General features: G+C 40.8%; 1 protein-coding gene across 1 annotated transcript in view; it reads right to left on the reverse strand.

Moving 5' to 3' along the window:
- Positions 1–24,962, reverse strand: part of ANOS1 (anosmin 1) — a 180,994-nt gene that overhangs the window by 30,840 nt on the left and 125,192 nt on the right. The window contains exons 5-7 of the mRNA XM_070606649.1: positions 18,071–18,255; positions 15,669–15,798; positions 2,474–2,679 (exon numbers count right to left, since the gene is read on the reverse strand). Of these exons, the coding sequence (XP_070462750.1) occupies positions 2,474–2,679; positions 15,669–15,798; positions 18,071–18,255 (521 nt within the window). The remainder of the gene's footprint in view (positions 1–2,473; positions 2,680–15,668; positions 15,799–18,070; positions 18,256–24,962) is intronic.

The following is a 24,962-nucleotide window of genomic DNA, read 5'->3' on the forward strand; positions in this document are numbered from 1 at the left end:
ACTCAAGTTTCTGTGTGTGATTCTCAATATTAAACGAAGGAAGTCAAAACAACATAATTTGCCCAATAGCTTGAAGTCAGATAGAAATTCTACTAAGACTGAGAGATCAAGAGACATACCCAAGTGATCAAGTACTGGATGGTGGGACCTGGATGGAAACACAGGTCTCATGACTCCGAATCTAGTGCTTTTTCTACGACTTACAGGTATAGCAGTAAAGTCCCTTGCAAGAACTTGTAATTGAGAGGAAATAAAGTTGTTTTCTTAGAATTCAAAACATTTGTCAAAATGGAATGCACGTGATGATATCAAATGCCCCCCTAGGCTAAAACAAGATAGTCTGCAAATGGTCAAATTGGTGGTATTAACATTTATGAAGGAAAAAGATGTATCCATCATGAATGCAACACCAAACAGCAGGCAGTTAGTAGCACATGCTTCCCAGCAGAGAGTATTCCAGTTTTGTGAGTACAATGTGCTATATTAAAGGCACTGTGGTCTGAAATCCTCTAACATTGAATCATCTAAGTAACTCCCTTGCTTAAATTCTGCAATCACTATTAGCATTCTCATCCTAATTTTGAGTGTTGTGAGACCTCTTTTCAGGGAGAGAACCTGTTTTTCAGAGGCATTCCACAACTGTCGGCCCAGTGCTCACTGTAAATTAATAGACGGCATCATTCTGTGATTTGGGCTTTTGAGGGGCTAATTATCAGAACTCAACCATCTGCCATCTGGTCGGCTCTGGAGGGCTGACAGGACTGCATTCTAGAAGCGGAAGTCTGAGAGTCAGACTCCAGACTGTGGTAGCTTCTCCCAGGGGAGGCCAGGACAGCCCTCAGCAGCCCACCACCCGGGATCTCCAGAGAAACCCTCTCTGCTGCATCGTGGACCTACTTCCTCTTGTAACGGATGGTATGTCTGCATAGACTACCGAGTCCCAATTTCTTTTAGTTAGGGTTTCTTGTTGGATTGCGTATCGTTCTCCCTAGACTGTTGTCTTCAAACAAGTCAAATAAAATTCACTTTTGAAAGAGCATTTCCTTGAAAATTCCCTCTCCCCTTCTTTACCAAGGCTATTAGAATGGTTTCTTAGGCAGTGGGAAGCCATTGATGCCCAAGAAGAAAATTTCATAATTTCTCATGTTCTTTTGTATTTTTCCAGCTTCTAATCTTAATTCTTAATTGGTCAAATTTTAACATTGAGAATCTTAGTGATCCACATGACCTTTAGCTTGCCTCTTGTGCATCCAAAACTGTAGGTCACTTATAAGATAGTGACTCATGTTTCAGGCTATACTGGGCCCATTAGCAATTATAACTAAATTTGCAGTTCACATTTCCTTTATCTAATTGATATACAATAGAAATAAATTGCAAACTTCCCTACTAACCCTTGACGCTGTTTGGTTATAATGGCAAGTGTGTATGTGTGTGTGTGTGTGTGTGTGTGGAGGGAGGGGGCCCCCTGTCAGCATTTCATCACATCACATTTTGCTTTCCATCCCGGTGATTCCACAAAATTAGCTCTTCTAGCTCTTTCTATGAGCTAAGCACGCATTACCAATGATCACTTGTTACAAAGGCCTTCAAAATAAAAGATGGAACTGTCAGAAAGTTTCTTTAAAATAAAACCAAAGGAGTATCACAGCTAAACATCAATGATATGGAATTTTGGAGACATGTTTTATAATTCTAAGTGGCACAGATACTGGAATCTTCAGTGCAAAAAAAACTCCTGCTATCCTTTATAAAGAATTTTCAAATATTTATTTATTTATGGAATTCAACTTTATAAACTAGGGGGAAAGGTGTTTACGTAAGTTTTACAACTACAAGATAAAGAAATGAATACTAAAAGGCAGCTGAATAACTCCTTTTTATGCACTAAGCATTTCATATGATGCAAAACGTTCATTATCATAGAAATCTCATTGCAGAAAATGGTTCAGTCAAGATTTTATTTCTTGGCATCTGGAGAATACACCATTCCAAGTTCTTTTAATCAATAATAAAAAAATATTGTCAAAAATGCATTTTCTAGGCTGTTTACTATCCCACTGATTGGATGACAGATGGAAACACCTTGCAACAGAAAAGCCATGAACATGTGCTCTTTGATTTACAAGGATCTCAAACAAAACAAAAGAAGACCTAAATGGACAGCCCATTTTGAATTCTATCATTTTCTATGGCTAGATACATAAGATAGAGGTAAGTTTGTTTGCTTCTGCAGCTGTGACTGCCATTTGGATATGAGTAGGTCAATGGACTAAATTCAACTGTTTTTACCTAAAATGTCAAAGATGGTCCTCCATTCTCTAAATTTCCTCGGTCAAAACAAAAGGGATGGGAAGCTTTCCTTCATCCATTCCTTCTCTTAGCTCAGCAGAAGCCACTTTTCAGATCAGTTGCCTGGCATTCAAATACCCGCTGCAAGAAGACGCCACTCTTCCTTACAGCTTGCACTTACCCCATCCGTAGTTTTTCTACGCTTCTTTTTCGTCGGGACAAGCGACTTGCTGCTGACTGTCCAGCTCCAAAACACTTTGTAGTGATGCACTGGGATATCTGGCTCCTCCGGCAGATCCCAAACAATAGCCACAGTCACAGTTCCGTCACTGTTGATGGTGGAGTTCGCAAGCCGGAGGTTGGTGGGAGGTGGCGGTGCGGATGGATCTGAAATCCCAGTAGAAAGAGAAACCATGTGACCCAAGTACCAAGGATGACAAGAAAACCTGCATCTTGGTACACGTGCTGACTACATGGTCAACGCATGGAGCATTGCCCTTTATACGTACAAAAGTTGAAAACAAATACTGCATAAGATCTGCTTTTTAAGACTCAAATTAAAATACAGTCTACAAAACAACAAGATAAATGTGCTTGGGCCAAATTTCCAATCTAGAAGGATCCTTCAAGGCATTTCCACACCACTATAACCCAGTCAAATTTTCACTGTACTGAAATTGATACATTTCTGTAAAACACGGTAAAATTCAGTTTAGCTTGTTTGCCATTAACTAGGAAGCAAAGCACAATTGCCTTTGAAAATTCTGAAAAGAAAAAGATAGAAATCCAGCTCACACAAGTGACTGCTTCCATCTTAGCGGCCCTGCAGCTCTCGCCTCACATCAGCTGAGAGCAAGAGATCGGCAAAAACAAACTCCACCATTTCACGTCCACATTACAAACTGGATGACATACAGACAACCTCCGTGCTTGTAATTTCACCATTTCTGGTTTGTCACATAAACCAAAACCTTCTCAGCTGTCAGGGGAGAGATTAGGGTCTGGAATTATTACTCTACAAATCTCCATTTTAAATATATATACGCAGATGACTAAACACGTGCGAAGCTCAAGGGCCTTTCCTTCATTTTTTGCCATAAATTGAGCAAGTGTAGATGCCGCTCACCACAAATGATTTACAGATGGCTTCATTTCAAGATGCCTTCCCAGGAAAACGCTGTCAATAATTCTAATTATAATCCCATCTGCATTGGAGGTGCAAAGAAGTTATATCTGACTTGATATAAATGAAGAAGACTGGAGGAAAAAATACCCATGGTTTTACTCTCAGGATCGTTCATGTTTTTAGAATGATGGAAACATGAATTATTTTTAATAATCTCTTGCTTTTCTGGTCTGGAGGTGTGGTTGGTTGCTTAATTTTTTAAAAGTGAGAAAATTTCGTAGTTGCCTTTTTAGGTAAGTGGCTAATCAAGAGGACATTACATGAGACTGTTGATCAAGTGGTTCTCCTCCAACCATCGCCATTAGGAAGTTTCTGGGGCGCCCAAGGCTTACACTGGATATGCTGACTCAGTAAGTCTGAGTGGGGCCCAGAAATATACACACATGTTATATATATATATGTAAAACACACAGGAAATTCTGAAGTAGATGATCTGCAGGCCAGAAGTTGAAACCCACTTCACCTGGTGGCAACCAACCAAGAGGTCTAAATATTACTTGGTTCTAGGTAAGGAGGAAAACACTTGTTTCTGTTATCATGGCACAGAAAACTCAGGTTTCCTTGCTATGCTGGTTCAGCTGAGCCATCCGAGAAGGCCCACTCTGATTGTCCATATGCACGTGACACCGCTGACCCCAGTCTTTTCTCTGAAACGTTCTCCACTTGACACCACTCCCTACTGGATTTCCCTTCAGTCCCACAAGATGCTACTTCTCTTCCCGGCCTCCCCCTCCGACCCCTCCCCATTCCTTCATCTCTAACAGGACAGCATCCAGCTCGGAACCCAGGGGCCTCTTCTGTCATCACCTACTCTCACACTCTCAGGACCTCATCTAGTCACAGCTTTAAAAAACAACTTTGTGCTGATCACTCCGAAGTACGTCTTGAACTCAGATTTGAGTAATTAAGGGTCTTCCTGTCAGCTCCACTTGGAGGTCTCAGAGGCAACTTGAAACTTACATGTCTAACACCAAAATCACGATCCCTCCCAGCATCCCACATCCCACCACAGATGCCCCATCTCAGGAAACAGAAATTCCTTCCTTCCACTTACCCAGACACCAAACCTTGAAGTCATACCCTCCTTTTGCCTTCATATCCCGTGAGCAAATCCTGTTAGCACTGCCTTCAAAGTACATCCAGCATTTAACTGCTTTTCACCATGTCCAGCACCCCGCAGCACGCCACCATCATCTCTCCCGACTATTGAAAGGCCTCCTAACAGGGCTCCCCTGACAGGGCTGCCGCTGCCTCCCTAGCGCCTTCTCCCAACATGGCAGCCAGGGGATTCTTTATGACACAGACCATGCCATCTCTCCCTTGCTCGGGAGCTCGCGATGCCTTCCCATCTCAGAGTCAAAGTGCTAGCAATCTGCCGAATGTCCTGCGAGTTCTTGCCACACATTATCTCCCAAACCACCTTTCCTTCTAGCCCACCTGACCCCTCTGCTCTAGCCTCAGCGGTGCCCATGCTACTTTTGGGGGAGGAAAACCATAATGCTACCGAGGCTTTTCCCCTGGCTTTGCCTAAAGGCCTTCCCCAGATGTCCCCGTGCCTGGCTCCTTACCTACTGCGGGTCTGCCAGATGTCTCCCTATCCAAAAGAGCTACACGCTCTTTCCAACCCCCACCAAAAAAATTGTCCCCATGATTTATTGTTGTCTACAGGCCTCATTACCAACTGACTTATAGACTTTACTTGCTGTCCGCCTCCACTCAGGATCCTGAAAGCTCCACGAGGGCAGGATTCTATCTGTTGTGCTCACTTCTATATTCCCAGCGTGGAGAAGAGCGCCTCGCACGCAGCAGGTGCTCAGCAGACATTTGCTGAATATTCAGAACAACAGACTTGTCCTAAATGTTAACTTTAATTTGTAAGATGATATTTCAGTTTCAGTTTTAAACGATGTCAACTGGAATGGAGAAATCAAAAGAAGATCATAAAGTGAAACGCAAAAATCAAAGGACTGCTATTCTTGGTTTGAAATAAGATACTCAACGCAATCCCTTCCTCTTAGGCTTCAATCCTTAACCTACAAAAAGTTGCTACAGACCTTTCTGAGAGGGGAACTAGTTTGCACGCTAATCATCACTTGAGGGCAAGAGAAAAATTTAAATGTATGAAGACAATCACAGCCATTCACAGTTTCAATGACGCACCTGAACGGCTGAAAATAAGCAGTTACTTGAATTTTCCAGATATTCTGGGTTCACAGGAAAAGCTCAAAATCATCTCCTCCTCTAAAGAAATTCCAACTTTATGAAGGTCAGCTAGTATTAAATATGTCACCATTTCCTTAATCTACTTCATTCACTACTTCATTAGTTACTGCCCTGGAAAAACTTTTAGACCTTAGATGTAATCACAACAATCCAGAATATCATTATCTAGTTTATGAAACATGAAACAAAATAATTTATGAAAATAAATGAGGAAATAATGTTTTAAAATCTATGAATTAATAATATTTGCTTTACACTTTCTTAAAAGTAAGGGCCATTTTGACTGTTCACAAGACCCAGCCGGCATATTTCCATTACCAAGACGAGACACCCCCTTGCTTTCTCCCCCAGAATAATCACTATCAAGTTACAAAGCCAAAAAAGAATCGTAGAGATCACCTCTTTATCATCCTGAAACTGTAAACTATCTACTCATTTATCCATTTATTGACTGCAGAATTCAGATAAGGGTCTGTCCCATTTATCCAATCCAGAGGATTTCATTCAGTCCTAGCAAATCCCTATCTTCAAGTTATTTGCTGCCTTGTGAAATTGTTCCCCATATTATGAAATAAAGTATATTCACCTTGTTGAATTATACAAAATTCTTTTTTCAATTTGCATGATATTTTAATTGTATTTGAATTTTGAAATGTAGCTGGAAGTTTGCATGTAAATGTATATATATATATATATACACACAGATACACAAGGACTCCACATTATGACGAAGCCCTAAAGGATTCTACAGTTTATTTATTTGGCCTTTTTTTTTTAACTGGCAAGGGTCATAGGGGTTAGAGAGGTAAAGTGACTTGCCCATGGTCATTGACATAATTTGTAGCAGAGCCAGGAGTAAGAAAAAAATGAGGGGAAAAGAGGGCATTGAAGCTCTAACAATATACACCTATACACACCACACGCTCTACATATGTTATATTTCATCCTCATCACGATGGGCCAACATCCTTACAGAAAGTAAACGTGTAAAACCCTTGAATGGGGAACGTGTCCACCACAATAGGCAAGAGCAGGGATTGACAAACTTTTTCTGTAAAGGGGCAGATAGTAAAGATTTAAGGCTTTACCGACCATACAGTCTCTGTTACAACTACTCAACTCTGGAAAGCAGCCAGAGACAGCATGTAAACAAACAAGCATGGCTGTGGGTCAATAAAACCATATCTGCAAAAACAGGCAGCAGGCCAAATTTGGACTGCAGGCCATCGATTGTCAACCCCTGCTCTGGAGTCTTTCAAAAGCAGGGACACCATTAGCTTTTTGAAACTTGATGTGAGCACTGTTTATTTTTTATGTGTATGGTTGTACTTTGTTGGTTAAATTTGGCATTTTGTTCCCATTCTACAGATGAGGAAACTGAGGCTCAGAGAGTTTAATTCACTTGTTCAAGAGTGTAAGGCAAGAGGGTCAGATTCATATCACAAGACCAGCGCTCTCCTGACCCCTCCCTCTGAGGGTTAAATCAGAGCACTTCTCCCCCGTCTCAATTCCGTGTCTGCTTCACTCCACTCCCGAGGGCCTCCACGGTCATCTTCAGAACACATTTCAGAAAGCAGAAAGCAAGCACACTCTCAAAGACAACTGAAATGGAGATGCTGTATTAGCCCCTCAACTTATATACAACTTGTGTGATTTCTAGTGCAAGATATATTGACTATTTAGCACGAATATCCAACTTCATGGATATTCCTTTTATTAATGATCGTATGTGGTCCTTTTGGCAAAGGAAGATGGAACATTTGGGTTTCACAAAGACATATTTAAGCTTTCATCCCTTCATTTTTGTGGTTAATGTCACAAGTTATGAAGTAACACACACGAAGGTTTAGCAAGCTGGAATAACTTTGAGCCTCCCGCGGGTAAAGGGACAAATAAAATGACTTGTCACCCTTGCAGAAATGCAGGTCTATTATTGCACTATGTGAAATCTCATGAGAAGGGAGCACTTCTGCCCATCCCAGCAGAAAGCCATCACTTACTGCGAGGCAGGCTCCTCTAGGGTTTTAGATGATGCTATTGTTAAATACAGAAACCCACTCTTGCATGTTCAAACGACTGAGCCGCATGCGGATGGCAATAAAGAAAATGACCATTAAAAATAAATAGTCATATACATGCACATATATACACATACACATACAGAGGAACAATGCAGTCACGTACCACATAAGCACATTTCAGCCCATGATGGACAACAGCATACACAACGGTGGTCCCCTTAGGTTAGTGCCATAGACAACGGTGGTCCCATAAGGTTAGTGCCATAGACAACGGGGGTCCCATAAGGTTAGTGCCATAGACAACGGGGGTCCCATAAGGTTAGTGCCATAGACAACGGTGGTCCCATAAGGTTAGTGCCATAGACAACGGTGGTCCCATAGGTTAGTGCCATAGACAACGGTGGTCCCATAAGGTTAGTGCCATAGACAACGGTGGTCCCATAGGTTAGTGCCATAGACAACGGTGGTCCCATAGGTTAGTGCCATAGACAACGGTAGTCCCGTTAGGTTAGTGCCATAGACAACGGTGGTCCCCTTAGGTTAGTGCCATAGAGGCTAGGTGTGTAGTAGGCTATTCCAGCTAGGTTTGTGTAAGTGCACTCTGTGACGTTCATACAACGACGAAATCACCTAACCATGCATTTTTCAGAACATATCCCCATCGTTAAGCGACATATGACTGGATATGTTTTAAGAAAATGAATGTTGATTTTATTATCAGATTTCCTCAAGTGAAGCCCAGAACTCAAACTCTCCTCTGAAATGCCTCATAGGAACCTCTTGAGGAATGTGACAGTGGTCAAGTGCAGTTATATTTTAAGGGCAGTGATTATAACTAGGCACAAATTCTCCAACTAATTAGAAGGTTGGTTCTAATATTTAAAATATTTTTTTCTTTCCAGACTGAGCAGTTGGTATAGGTTTCCTTCCCTCATTAAAAAACAAGCAAACAAACCCCAAATCACCCTGCAGAAGCTGCACTGCAGGCAGATTTCTAACTGTTAAACAGTTTCAAGACAGATGTACAGCGAAGTCTTGCCCACTGGAAACGGCACACACAGAGCAGCTGTGGAACAGCGTACAAAGTCACGGGCCCCTGCGGGCAGCGGGGACTTCACGACCACCAGTGATGGCTGTTCTCATTCCACTAACACGCCCGAAGGTACGCGTGGGACAACATCCAGTGTGATACACGTGTGCTGTGAGAACAACGCTGGCTGCTTCTGTGTCCTTGGTGGTACATCCTATCCACATGGGGAAATGAGGACAAAAGATGTATGGAAGACTGGATTTGGAGGGAAGCGAATATGATAACTGAAAGGTGATGTATTAGGGTAATGACAATGTAAGGTGCACTTGTAAATTTCTCTTTATAAGATACTTTAAAAGTGTGTTATTTCATCATGTTCAACTGATCTTGACTCATCTCAAACGTCCCAAAAAATGTGTGCCTGCTTTTGGCAACATGCAAAAAAAGGGATTTGGATTCTGCTTTATACAAGCCACCAACTGGAAGTGTCCTTCCCTCCCTGCCCATGTTGACACATGGAGGTCGTCCCCACAGCCAGAAGCACTTCATTTCCCAAATTCAGGCAACTTGTAGATAAAATCTTGTAACAGGTAGTAGTACTTAGCAGTATATATTTCCAATATGAAGCATGCAATAATGCAAATATTTTTGCCCCTTCAATAAATATCAACATGATCCAGGAAGGGTTAAACACCAATTCGTTGGAAGAGAGAAACCAGTACAGCATGGAACCCAAAAGGTACTTTTTCCATTGGTACAACTGTCCCTCCTAATTATTCACTCACATGTTTGGGATCTCTGTTACTTAGAAAGGGCTGGCTTTCTTGTTCAAAGCAGTCGGCGATCATGGGAAACTTGTCTGATGTTGGGAAAGAGTGGGGGCAGGGCATAGAAGAAAAGGAGCCCAGAGATGGATGCCTGTCGCCCGTTATTCCCATTGTCCCATAGAGGATTAAGGCTGGGAATATTTGGGGACGCTGGGATTCCTTTTATGATCTCACTACATTCTGTTCATGGAACTGCTAACATATTTATTTTATACCATAATTCAAAATGTATTAGATACATTCTGTAACAGGAATCATGGGCTACTGAGTAAAACAAGAGGTAAACAGCAGACACCCTCAGTGCCCCCATCTTATTCCTTTGTACTTTACTGTTTCAGGGCACATCAGCTCAACTTCTCAGTGCCAGTCTCCCTCCCTGAGCCTTTGTCTGGACCCAGAGCAAGCTCTGCCCAAAGGACAGATACGCCTGGGAAGAGCTTGCATTCAAGGACTGAGTTCCCCACAGAGAGGCAGCTCTGGTTGCCCACAGTGGTAACTAGTATGAGAATGCGCCTTTTAATTTTTTCCTTCTCTTCCCAGTCTTGTTCCCCTCTCACTCACCCCTGTTTCCTGGATCACTTCCTCAAGAAACCACTTCTACTCAAAGCCTTAACTTGCGTTGGCTTCTGGAGGCACACCATCTTTCACAGGTAATTTCTGTGTGTCAAGAATCACATTCTAAAGCAGCATGTGCCAGCACCTTTGTGAACAGACGCATCTACACCTTGTGTTCTGACACTTTCTATGGCTTTTTCCAAATGAGACGGGATAGACTCATCTACACCTTCTGTTCTGATGTTTCCTATGGTTTGTTCCACACGCAAAAGGATAGAAAAGTTTCGCAGACTCTAAGACCTGGTAGGCTTGTTGGCTAGAAAAGTGCTTCATCCCAGGAGTGACCTATGAAGGTAATTCACCATTTCGATGATTACCATTTCAATTTGCTACATAAAGAGACATTATGATTAGACTACTAAATTATTTGTAATCTTAATTTTTAATGTTGAGCCAATTTTCCTTCTCAAATGCCAGGGGTAAAGGTAGTACCAAAATTAAATAAGTAAATAGAAATTATCCCTACCTCTATTTTGGCCTCTCTGCTGCCAGGGAATATCATCAATTTTATCCATTCTATAATCACACGTTTCTTCTGGAGGAGATAGGGGTTAGCAATAAAAACATCCAAAAATGGTATTCACCAGAAGGAAGAAAAGTATGAAACTGAGTTACCAATCTATGAACAACCCAGAACTTTCTATAAAAATAGGTATTCTAAGGCGTTAGGATTAAGCTATGGGAAAATAAATGAGTTAGAAGGAAATTAACTTAGTAGTCAATCCATTCTGGCAAACCACAGACTCATTTTGTCTTTAAACATAACCATAAGAAGAGAATGAGAAGAATTTTGGCTTTTCCATGAAACTGAGGATTATAGTTCATGAATACCAGGCAGCAAGCCTAAACTAAATGAAAGCCATCTTATCAAGACTTTTTCTTTTTCTATTTAATTTTATTTGCATTTTCAGAGGTGTTCATGGTACTTGGAAAAAATCCCTTCCTCTTTCCCTTGACCCAGCCTTAAATTATCATGGCTGGCCCTTTACTCAACTTAAATACACTAGATAATTGCTTACCCTTTGCACAGAGTATTATTTTGGAAGCAATAATTCTTTCTTAAAGCAATTTTAAACCACTAGAAGACTTACAACCAGTGCAGTTTCAGTTCTGGGCCACAGCAGGAAGAAATGGGCTTTTATTAAATGGAAATGCACCGTTTTTGGAAACACCACAGTTACCGTTAAAATGTTGTTCTATTTCCCGCTTTTACAAATATGCCCAGAATTCATACTTCCATACATCTCACTTTAAAGAGCATTCCGGATTTTAGTTCTTGTGCTCTTGCAAACCAAAAATGTCTGCACAGAGGCCACAGGAGATTCTGCTACGGTTTCAGTGCGGATGCATCACAGAACGATGGAAGAGTAGTAGATCCACTAAACAGCTGGAGACATTTCTTCCAGGATGTGTCTAAAAGACGCTTAACCATTTCCAACCATATCTTTCCTTGCCTTAATCTCATCAAATGTAGAAAAGCGCCTTACTGGGAAAAAATTGTTTTTAACAATCTCATTGAAATTTAATTTTTTTTTTAAAGATTGGCACCTGAGCTAACAACTGTTGCCAATCTTTTTTTTTTCTTTCTGCTTTTTTTCTCCCCAAATCCCCCCAGTACATAGCTGTATATTTTAGTTGTGGGTCCTTCTAGTTGTGGCACGTGGGACGCCACCTCAGCATGGCCTGATGAGTGATGCCATGTCCGCGCCCAGGATCCAAACAGGCGAAACCCTGGGCTGCCGCAGCGGAGCACATGAACTTAACCATTTGGCTGCGGGACCAGGCCCGAAATATAATTTATATGCCATAAAATTCAATCCTCTTATGTGTACAATCCAATGATTTTAAATATTTACTAAATTGCGCAACTACTACCATCATCCACTTTTGGAATGATTCCATTACCACTGTAAGATCCTTCCTCCCTTCCTGGGAAAATTTTAAGGTAGAATTCAGCTTCTGCTTTTATTACTCACGTTTCTCAACTGCAACCCTATCAGAATGTGCTGTCATATCCTTCAGCCTGGTACATCTACTCCTTAGAAAAGCCTGTTTGCAGAAAAGGGCCTAAAACATAGCAATTGTATTGACTTGTACATGATTACTCCTGTTCTAGAAATATGTGTATCCCCAAAGAAATGAAAGAGTTTTCCCCTTAAATATTCCCTTCTCTCAATAATCTCCGCTTTAGTAACTGGCAACGCCATTCTTTCTTCAGCAGTTTGTGACAAAAGAACTCTGGAGTCATTCTTGACATTAGTCATTTCCTGCAAGCCACTGGAAAGTCTTAAATTCCTATCAGATTTAGCTTTCCATCTGTATCCCCTAGTCGGTTCACTTCTGGCTTTATCCAAATGACCACCATTTTATTTTTCTTTTATTTATTTTTAGGAAGATTAGCCCTGAGCTAACATCTGTGCCCATCTTCCTCTACTTTATATGTGGGATGCCCACCACAGTATAGCTTGATAAGCAGTGTGTAGGTCCACACCCGGGATCCAAACCAGCAAACCCCAGGCCACTTAAGTGGAACGTGCGAACTTAACCACTGTGCCACCAGGCTGGCCCCAACTGACCACCATCTTTGACCAGGAATATTGCATTGGCTTCCCTACTTCTGCCTCCCCTCCCCTTTTGCCTGTTCTCAGCACAGCAGTCTGAGTGGTCCTACTCAAATCTAAGTCACATCATGCAGTGCTTTGCTCAACATCTCCCAGCCGCTCCCCTATCTAACTCAGAGTAAAAGCCATACTCTTTACAATGGCTATGAAGACCCAACAAATCCTCCTTCCTCTCAGTCTTCATCTTCCACTCCCTGCCCTGTCCCCTGCTCAGCCCTCAGGCTCCCCTGTGTTCTATGAATACTGCAAGCTCACTTCTGCCTCAGGACCTTGGCACCTACCATTTCCTGGGAATGCACTATCCTTCCTTCAGAAGGTTGCAAGGCTGACTCCTTCGCCTCCTTTGTACAAACATCTCTTTCTCAGCAAAACTGCTTTGGCCACTCTCCCTAAAACTTTTTAAAAAACATACCAAAAAAACCACCTCCTCCTCTACTCCTGGGTGCTAGTCTTTATTTTTCTTATTGTCAGTTATCACTATCCACCCTACCATACTTGAGTATTTTACTTATTAATTTATTTACCGCTTCCTCTCATCCTCAACTAGAATGAATGTGTGTGTGTGTGTTCCACAGGAACAGACGTTTTTGTCTTTTCATTCACTTATTACCCCCAGTGCCTAGAACAGTTCCCGACACGCAATAGGTGCTCAACAAGTATTTGTTGAATAAAAGAGCATGAAACATGCATGATAAAGACAAGCCAAAGACACAAAAAGGAAGTTATTTCCACCTCTGAGTTTGAGTTTTCCCAGGAAGGCAGGAAGGACCTCACTGGGGTAACGGAATCCTTCCCAAATGGATGATGGTGATGCCTGCACAACTCAGTGAATACTCAAAATCACTGGACAGTACATTTAAGACGAAGGAATTTTATGAAATGTAAATTATATTTCAATAAGATTGCTAAAAATTGTTTTCCCAGTAAGGCACATTTCTACATTTGATGGGATTTGAGTAAGATGAGGAAAGATGTGGGACCATCTCATCCGCGGTTAAGTACCCTTTAGACACGTCCTGGGGGAATGTCTTCAACCGTTTAGTGGTCTATTACACTCCCAGCACTCTGTCATGAACCTTCACTGAAACCACAGAAGAATCTACTATGAATTCTGTGCAGATATTTTTGGTTTCCAAGAACTAAAGATTGGAATGCTCAAAGTTGGGCATATTTGTAAAAGCAGGACATAGAACATAGAATGGCATTTGAACGATAACTGCAATGTTTCCCAAAAAACCGGTGCGTTTTCATTCAACAAAAGCTCATTTAAATTCGAGGGATGCACCTCTGATTCTAGACTATTAAGGTGCTCAGATAGATACACTAAGAAGTATTGGGACAGCACGGTCTTGCTATTTCCCCAGAATGGATGCCTCTTAGGAAGTTACAGCCACGACTGGCCCAGGGGACTGTCACAGGACCTCTGCTCAGATCCCACTCAACTCTTAAAGGTATTCAACAGCTGTCTCTAGAGGCTGGGAACCGGTTCTCTCTGATGTCTGAATTCTCAGCCTTTAGGGCACCAGACCAGATTCTGTAGGCAACTAAACAGATGGTAACGCATTTTGACCACAATGTGCCTGGATCACATTTGAACCATGAAACTCAAGGTGAAGAGTTCTCAAGCCTTTTATTGCTCCTCACCTCCTAACTCACAATTAATTATTTATTTCACTTGCCTCTCTAAATCATCAGACCAGGTGGACACAGTCTTAAGACAAGGTTTGATGTCTTTATTTATAATTTCACTTTCAAGTCTGCTTAGTGTAATCGCCTCAGTGGGGGGACAAATGTACCTTTCCTTTCTTAAAAGGGCTTTTTAAAAGAAAGAGCTAAAAATCCACAACATGTACTGTAATAGAATCCAAATATTAAATTATTTTGATTTCAAGTTTCCCACTTGAGACCTATGACTATGCAGAGAAGGGAGTGGTAAAATTATATAGTGAGAAATGGACAGATTAGCTGAAATATACACACTTTCCCAATCATGGAACAGAAATTGCAACTTATACAGCCAGTTCTAACTTTCCCATAATGAAAGACACATCACTGATGTTATGTCTTACATTATTCATCAATATCACAATGCATTTTGTTTAAAATAAATTTAAATCAGCTTCCACATAAGAGGATAACTCCTGATTAGTAAGTGAACAACCTGAGTAATCTCTGTCTATGAAACTGGATCTTGATGAGCAGCCAAGCAGATATATAATTAATTCATAAGGTGCACAGCCGTCTAAACACAATTGGAGAAATAAACATGGCGGTATTATTAACATCTAGTCGAATTATGTCCTTCAACTATCCCAGACTAAACTCACTACAAATGTAACACAGTTAGTATTCACTGGATTCCACAGAGATTTTAAAATAGCAATGAATTGGAACTGCAAAAAAATTATAGCCATATAAAGTGACTCAGGAGAGGTTTAACTTCTGGATGTCATGAAACAAAAGAGATTAATTCACACTCAACAATCATTTTAAGAAATATGCCTAGTTCAAAGTGGCTCAAGCTAAACCTTTCTCTCCCCAAATTAAGTGAAAGGTGCTTGATGCAGAATATTGAGACACAGCCACAAGAGAAGTTGACGATGGAAAACCGCCACTTCAAAGTTGAGAAAAACCCCACTACGTTCTCTTCTGTGGCATCTCAAAGGCAAAAGCCCAGGGATGCGCTTCATCAGAGACTCACATGGAACCTTCAAATACATCTGGTCCCATTCGCTAAGAACAGCAAAGCCACCTGTTGGCCCACCAGAAATGTGAACATGGAGACACGATGAATCTGCACCCCATGTGTGTCCGGGAGGAAGAGGAGTGTCGGGGCAGGAAAGCGAGACTGACCTTTGGAGGAGCGGAAGTGTTTGCTGGGGGCGGTGAAGCCTCGGGTCCCGTGGACGTTGACAGCCGCCACTCGGAACTGGTACCACCTGCTGGGTCGTATGTCAGTCAGTTGAACCCGCTCATCTGTGGTCTGAGGGGAGATGTCAAAGGGCACAGAGAACCTTTTATTGTGACATGGCAATCGGGTCTGTTTTAAAAATACACTAACTCATCGGCCAACGCAACACAGACTTGACCTCCCTCTACCTCTGCCCTTCTGGATACAGATCTCTGGAAGTCAAAACCTTATGAGAAATGCTTGGGCTATTTTTAAATCTGGTGACTAAACACAGCATTTGAGGGACTCAATCAATGAATTTTACATATGAGCAAATATATTAAATGAGCTAATTATTACATTACAGACAAGAAAATGAAATCTTTATAGAAAGAAGATGCCTCTTTAACTTGCACGACAAATGTAATTTTGGAAGTAGGTATAAGAACCCCCACACTTAGAGAAAGCTAACAATTTCTGGAAGTAAACTGCAACCCAAGACTCTTTTTTTAATTTGAGTAAATCACGTAACATAGGCAAGGACCCAGCTCTAGTCCTGAAGGGTGAGGTGTGGGAATATATCCTTGTCCAATAACATGTCCAAAGAAAAAAACTGGACACTGGGGAAGTTCCCTAGGTTTTGCTGTCTCTACTGCTGTAGTCCCAAGATATCAAATAACTTGAACAGTATTCGTACCTCCCCTCTTCATCAAGCTAAGGGAAAAGAGACCTACTTTCAACAATGATCTGTGCTAGATCTGAAAACCTTTGCCTCGGATTCCAAGGAATGAATGCCTACATTCTATGCCTCATCTAGGCCCAGGGTCAAACTCAACTTGGCACTCAGTGGATGAAACTGGGGAAGATTTGAATTGAATCCTTCCCAAACCCCAGTTTATAATAACTTATTGAAAAGAATTTTCACATTTATTTTAACATCTAAAAGAAGCTAAACATTTCTGAAATCAAAGGAAAAATATGAAGTCTTAAACATGGCTTTCTACCTCATTTGGCAGAAATTGAGACGACATTGTCACTGAGTTCATCATTTAGTTTTAGCCTTGAATTTAAAAGACTAAAGTCAGCATGACATCCACAGCATTTAGCAAAGTCATGAAGTATTACACGTGGTAACTAGCAAGAATAGGAATAATAATAATTCAAGATCTTTCCTCTTTCTAAAAAAGGGATGAAAGAGATGATCTTATCAGTTGCTTGCATAAACCTTTAAATAATTTGGAAAATTTACAAATGATATTGCACCATTGTTTAAGGGAGCACACTGTAAATCAAATAGAATTTTAGGCTGTATTCTGAATATCTTTATGTTTTACTAAAGTAATTTTTTTTTTACAAAATAGGTATGGAATAGAATTACTAAATTTATTTGACCAATTTTTTTTCCCTAATTTAAGATGTTTCTTTCACAGCAAACTTTTCATTTATTTTGGGGAGGGCTTTATTTTGTATCTTTGAGATACTAGTATTGAGAACAAAAACAAATTTCTCTTCCAAACACCTGAGTACTGAAATTTATTTTATATTTACTTAAGAAAATAATGGGAATCTTGTCCTTGGAGAAAAATGATCTGATCAACTTAAGGTGAGAATTCTTCCCGATAGACATACATGTGGAGAAAGCATTTTAGTCATAGAAAAGCACAAGGCAGGTTCACATCGAGAATTTATTCTTTTTCGACCATGTAGTTTTCTTGCAGCTGCTAGTCCTTTTTGCAGCTCTTAAAAAGAAAGAAAACATTTTGCTTTTCTCATCCACACGACAGCAGAGGGAGAAGCACAGGTAAGACAAACTCTGGGAGTGCTGTGATCCAGGTGGCATATCAGTTTGTAAGTGGACTAAGACGAAGAAGAAAGCACTTAGCAAAGATTTATGAGCCGTTGGCCACTTCCTTCCCACTAAGTGGTTTTGTGATATGAATCTTACTCCACGCTCCTAAAGTCCTTGTGTAAATGTAGGAGAAACAGACAAGAAGACATTGAGCTGATCAAATATCATATTAACTATTCCAAACACGGCTGCATTTCTCTTACTCTGGTTGGTTTTAAGTTTACTTCAAGGAAATATAGTTCTTGGAGGAAACAAATGTGAACACTCAGCTTAGAAAATTTTCTCCCTTCCACATGTACTTCGAGCAAATTAAGCCAAGAGTTTCTAGTTGTAGCGGGTGGTACCTACAGAGCTCATCCTGTCTTCCGCAGATATGATATGCGTGATATTCCCACATCTGATTAAGTGATTGCGGTAGTCAGGCTATTTTGACTGAGGCATATCAAGTTAATTTTCTATCTGTAGGTGTGTAGGTAGACATCACCTCAAGGGGAAAAAAGTCTATGAAGCACTCACCTGCGCTACTGTCTGCCAATGTGTGGCATCGTCTTCACTAGGATGGATTCCATAATTCCATCTTCTTTGTACCACGTAGATCACAGGCTCAATTGAAATATTGAATTTCGAGGACCACTTAATCTCCAGCTGTCCAGATTGCAGTTCTGTAAATCGTAACTCTTTCCTGGGCTTCAGGGGGACACCTGAAACAGGACCACGTCAATTAAAACAATCTGTGTGTGACTCAAGTGAGGTGAAAGTTGAGGAAGAAAATCTATAGAGGAGATGAATCCCATCTGATGATAACCAATACTCTACTTCCTTTCATAAAAGTGGCCTCTCCATATTAGGGTTTCACATTTGAACTATTCTGACACTAACTTCAGTTTAGCTGTCCCATTTTTTTTAAAGGGTCTAAATTGATTCCTGATTCTGAACAAGTTTTTTCCTCCCAGTCATCTCGAGAGCAATTCTTTTATGTGCATTCTTCTAAATGTTACCAAGTTGCATCACCTGAGGTTAACATGGAATGCACACAAGGTGAGAGTCATAAAGAGTTTCAAGGCTTTTTTCCCATTCAACATACTCTGTTTCTACTGATAGATTCCAAGGTCATTATAATGTGGTTCCCAAGTTTACTCTCCTTTCTATCTCAGGGAGTTTTCCTTTTAAGGAAAACATTTTAAAGCTCAATCCTCTCATGTGGTCAAATCTTACAAGAATGATTTCCAAAGCATGAGGCTTGTGGATTCCCCAGTTGATTGCTGGGGCTCTCTCCTATAGACTTACAGTTTAAAATTGGAAAATGATGAATTTATAACGTTTGGTTTTGGCATGAGTGAGTGCCTTGCTTCAAAAGTCCCTCACAGGTGTCTCATTTTAAAGTAGTTAATCATTCTGATTGCTTTTCCCCCTACAGTGCGTGCAAGTTGTCTGGTGACTGAAAGATTTAAGAACCATGGTTCAAAATAGTAGCCATTATGGAAACAGAATTTTAAAACAAATTTGTAATCCTAATAGGATTATGTAAAACTAACTGAATTAGGTACAGTCTACGTGACCATGATGTTCAATGCCATCAAGACCAAGAACACCAGTTGCCATTAATATCATTTTCTGTTGAGAATGAACATTTGCCTAAAGCATTGACTACTCATTTGAAAAAGTTTAGTTCACAATGCTCTATTTCTTTCTTTTTATTTTTAAAGATTGGCACCTGAGCTAACATGTGTTGCCAATCTTTTTTCTTTTTTTTTCCTCTTCTCTCCAAAGCCCCCTAGTACATACTCATATATTCTGGTTGTAGGTCCTTCTGGCTCTGCTGTGTGGGACGCCGCCTCAGTGTGGCCTGATGAGGGGCGCTAAGTCCGCGCCCAGGATCCAAACCGGTGAAATCCTGGGCCGCTGAGGCGGAGCGCACCAACTTAACCACTTGGCCAGGGCGCCAGCCCCCAGAATGCTCTGTTTCTTTTACCATTTTTTAAATTTAAACAGAGAGGAAACTGGAAAATGTGCAAATACATTTGCAAAATGTACACTGAAAATTCAAAATGTACATTTCAAAAATGTAAATTACATTTGCCAAATGTAAATAAGACCTGAAGCACATTAGTGACATGGCTGAATTTCAACTCATTTCGTTTTGATCTTAATTCAATCTACGTCTTGTTTTGAGAAATTTTAAAAAGTCATTAAACATTTAGGTGGATGGAGTTGGATAATGTAAAGATGGCATATTTATATCTGCTCAATAGGTCACTGATTTTTAAAAACCATTTTCTAGAGAACACATTCACCATACCCACAGCATTCTCCGTTTTGATTTGCTGATGGCTTATATCTGTAGATTGCCCTTTACTTTACCATGAAGTTGTCCCACCTGGTCCTTACTGTGACTTCATGGCGTGCGTGAAGGGTAAAGTATCTACATTCAGAACATTAGGGAACTGAGTCTGAGGAAGAATAAGTCTCCTGGAGCTATGATCTGATCTGAGGTTTCTCTCTAAATTTTCTGCTTCTTGCCACATTTTGAATTAGGAAAAGCCACTTAGAAAGGCAGACAAAAGAGATGGTTTTCACAGATCTGCAAATCCCTTGGACATTCTGATTCTAGTGTCCTTGCTGCTCCTGGTCAGCATGGGACTTCTCTCAGGTAGTCCGTGCTCCTGTTTGGTCACTAGAGGAGTGTTTTTCAAGCTTGTGTCATAAGCTTTTCCTCTTGGTGCATAACCTTACAGTGGGGGTTACATTCACTCTCACGACTAGAATACTTCTGCTAAGCAAGTCATTCTCAAACCTGTCCCCATACCCTCTCTGAGCTGCAGGCCCCCGGGTCCACCTGCCCCCCGAACGAATTTGCAAAAGTCCCAGCTCAAATGCCTCTCCCTGAATGTGCCCCCCCCCACCACCCCGGTGACATATACAGATTCACGGCAACTCCACACTTTTGGATATCTAAGGGATCTTTGGACTTGTTCTCGCACCTACCAACATCTTGTTGTTTTACTGCACTGTATGATTTTAGGAATTCCCAAATCATTCTGTCTCCATGGCGACCGCCCAACCTAGGCCCTTCAGTTCCGTCTGGACCTTCACAATAGCCTTCCAAAGCCTCTCCCTGCACATCACTCTCTCTTCTCTCATTCCCTCTTCTCAGTATTTTGTGCTTATTCTCCTAGTATAGAGCAGAGATTCTCTCCTTCACCTTCTCACACTCCTAAGTTACATCCCGTTTTTCATAGAATGAAGGGAAACCCCTCTGCATCTCATTCAAGGCATCCATCTTTATCAGCTACTACCAGTTACCTTGCAATTTATCTCCTCTATGAACATTTTACCTATTCGTCACACAGCCTACCTTTCAACCCAGCTTTTCTAGAAGCACACCACCAGGTACTTTCTACTACCATGGAATGCTTATGGGTTTTTTTGGTTTGTTTTTCACTCTGAAACGTCTTTCCTTCTATTTTCTGACTATAGATCCTTGAATACTTCCAGGCTCAGTCCAAATGCCACCCCTCTGAGCCACTTTCCCTAAACCTCCCAATTGGAAATAAAGGCTCCATTCTTCTGCACCCCTCCAACGTTTAGCCTCTAAGTGTCAAGACGTGCATTTAACTGCCTCTTACTGCAGCAAGCTCATTTAATGATGTCTGTCTTCCCCACTAAGGCATGGCCCCCAGAGGTCAAGAAACGTGTCTCCTTCACTCCCACACCTCACGACGTGCCTGTAGAGAACACTCTGCAATAGCAAACGTTCAGTAAACGTTTGCTGAAGGAACAGTCTACCCCGCCTTCTTATATTCACTGGGGAAATAAGAGGGTACTGGAACATTGACACAAATCTTTGCAGCAGCGCCAAACCGCTCTCTGCTGGAGAGTCGCTCAGGGAAGAGAGAAGACTGATCACAGAGACTCCGCGCTGCCTTCGGAATCATGTATGGTTCGAAGGCAGGAACGTTTCTCTTTTCCTCCAAGGTCATATTACTCCAACATTTGTTTACTCTTACTTTGCTAAAAGGTAAATACTAAATAATGAATAAATCAATATTAAGTTTACAAGATGCAACAGTTTCATTGCATTGAAAGTAGAACTTTCTCACTTAAAAAAACGACATTCCTGATATAATGGAAATCTCAAAGTTAATTGATAATAGGTTTTAATCTAGAAGTAGCTCTCTATTCTTTTTAAGTCAAGAAAAAAGCCACCAGAATTTGTTCAGAGTGATGACAAACCAATCTCGACGTAACAACTGGTTTGTATCATTCTCTCATTCCAGCTGGGCCAGTGGGCAGAAGACAAATGCTTCCACTGAGGAGGTCAGCACATACGGAAAGAGTAGCCTCTGAGAACACTGCTCGATTCACTTGACTTCTTTGTGCACGGTAAAGAGATGAGCGGTTGGTTCTTGAAACTCATAGAGCATTCTCTGAGACTTCCAAATCCATCTTTCTTCCTGGCTCTTCCATGTATGATCCTCTAGCATAAATGCAGCTACAGTGAATACTCTAGCCGCTGAAGTAAGCTGAACTCATCAGAAGCGAACCCAAGCATCCGAATCCCCTTGCTACAAGGTTTTAAGCTTGAATATCATTCAACTACCAAGAGCCTTAATGGAGCATAATGAGCATCAGGGCGATGTCAGTTCAAATTTCTTTATTTAAAAATCTCTTTAATTATCATGTACAATAATCTTGCAATTTGCATGTTAAGAAATGGTCCATCTGCTTTGCATTAGGGTCAGCTGGCTCCCTTGATTGGCAGTAACTCCAGCACTTGGCTGTAATTGTGTGCAGATGGGTCTCGTCCCCCAGACCTCCAGCGCCCGCTGTCAGTCCTTCCACACAGTCCTCGTTAGCTCAAGCAGCATCCCAACTGCATAACCAGATGTGTAGAATGGATCTCTCCTCAGTGTTTTTTATTATGTCAATGACTCGAATTGTTCTTTTTTTTATTATTATTTTTGAACAAATTAGTCATCTGAAATCTAAACTATTCTGTTAAAAAATTCAAAAATGCTATCGTATAACATCCCACAATATAGGTGCATTTTTTTCCCTTTTAAAGTGTAACAAGTATTTTCGTGCAATCAAAGGAACAGAAACCCAAAGCTTTAAAAAATGTTGAAAAGATACTGATAGAAAAATCAATGACGATAGATAATCAGCAGTTGCAAATCACCATGAGATTTGATTATTCATGTAAAAATATTTGCCATGAGTCTAAATATTAAGAAAATGTAGCAAGACAGTGTTCCAATGATTCGATAATTAATCAGTATTTATTATCACTCATAAAGATAATCAGCAATCAAGGAATTTGTGTTTCCATCTTATTAAGGCATTGGGTCACTGTATTCAAAATGTTTGAGGATAATTTGCGAAAAGTGGTATTAGTCCATCGCTAAAGGCCTGAAGTTTAAACACTTCAAATATTAAAATATTCATGAAAATATTAAATCAACTCCATCATCAGATCTTTTCGAAAAGAAACAAACTGATATATGATTAATTCTTGGTTGTGCATGGTAACCGAAAGCCACAGATTAACCTGAATCTTTACATTTGGAAAACAATTTCACCCTTTCTCTTTCTGTGCCCAAACCAATTGGGCCACCGCTGGGAGTCTGGAGAGGCAGTAGTTTCGGCAGTAAAATAATAAAGCATATAACTTCTGGAGGGAGGAGAGTCTAACGAAGCTGTAAATCAGACTTAAAAGAGGCAAGGGTGGGATGCAAAGGGAAAATAAATGCCCCAGGGTGCGATCATTTCTGTTTTACCTGTGGAAGATCAGCCTCTTAAACTTTCCACAATGATACTGAAGTTTGCATTCCCCAGAACTAGCACCTTCAGGGGTCAGTTTGCCATGTTAACATTTTCAAGTCTTCTAGGATGCTGCGAATAATCCTCTTCATTTGAAGGATGAGGGGAAAGCTCTCTGTTGTTTTCCTTTGACTGTTTCAAACTATAAACCTGGTCTGTAAAGCTAACTTGGCGGCATCAGCTAAGGATAGTTCTTACAGCATAACCTAAATTAAGTGCTCAAACAGATTGGAGTATTGGGTTGATCATCTTTTCAACACACACATTGTTTTTAAAAACTCAAGTGTCTAGCATATAAAGCTCTTGAAGCTATAAAGTCAGCATACCTTGACCTCAATCTTCCCTTCCACAAACATAGGAGACCAAACAGAAAGTATGTATGTTTCCATACATTCTTTTTAAGTTTAATTAACCCAATAAGCAATAAAAGGATAAATAGGACAGGGTTGGTGTGTATCAATTTATTGCAAAAGTTCAGAAAATGACTGGTCCTCTTAAATGAGTACTGTGTGCATTACCACCTTGATAAGGAACTACTGGATGGGTGGAGGTTGGTGTCACATTGATTTTGTCCCCAGTGCCCAGTACAAATCATAACAAATGTTGGAGGCTCCTAATAACTCCTAACAGTCATCAATAAATATTTATTGAACTGAAATGTATCAGTATTTGTAGATCCAGGTGACAGCAGTCCCGTTGAAACTCTAAATGGTGAAAACATTAAGAAAATGGTCTTCAGGATTTCCAAACAGCAACTACCTGTGAGAGGACACTTTAATAAGTAATAATCAATGAATGAGAAGGACATGAGGAACTTACAGGTTTTCGGTATTTGTCCAATAGAATCTGGTTCTTCATAAGGCATACTTTATATCTAATTTAGATACTTTAACTCTACAAATTAGTTGACAATTAAGTTCAAAGAAAAAAATTTCCATGTTATTCATTAGCCTAAAACACCGGATAAACCAGTGATTTTATTAGATTAAAAATATTTGATATTGATATATCTTTTAATTGACCTATAATAATACAGTGATGCCAAAGAGAGCTTGAAGTTCAGGGTCTTTCTATGTAGTTGGATGGAGTCACAATAAACACGACAGGAGAGCTGGCCTAGGTGGGAACGGGGCTTAGATGCATTTCTGCTCCCAACTACCAAACCACCTTAGACCCAAGAGCAGGACTAGTCCATGCCCACCAACGCTGGGGCTCCCTCCCTCTTCCTCAGGAAAAGCTTGCACAGACCCAGAGGAAGCAGAGAGAGGAGGAGGAGCTTATTTCACACCAGTTTCTTGTGGTCACTAAGAGGACAATTTGGTAAGAAGGATGCTGCCTGCTGGTACTCCAAAGAGTGCTGAGGTTGATTTGTTGCATGCTGTGTGGCTGGGTATGTTTTTATCCTCAAAAAGCCAAGAGTTGAGTCAGAAAGGATGCTTTCCCAGAGAGCCTGGGGCCATCGGCACCATGATCCTCTTTTGAGAGTGAGCAAGCAGTTTGACTCCTGGTCAAGAATGCGATCAGGGACCCCGAGTGTCTAATAATTAGCTCAGGTTGTCATTGAAAGGATCACAACAAGCTCTACTGG

Source organism: Equus przewalskii, chromosome X (assembly GCF_037783145.1).
Source record: "Equus przewalskii isolate Varuska chromosome X, EquPr2, whole genome shotgun sequence".
Lineage (NCBI taxonomy): Eukaryota > Metazoa > Chordata > Mammalia > Perissodactyla > Equidae > Equus > Equus przewalskii.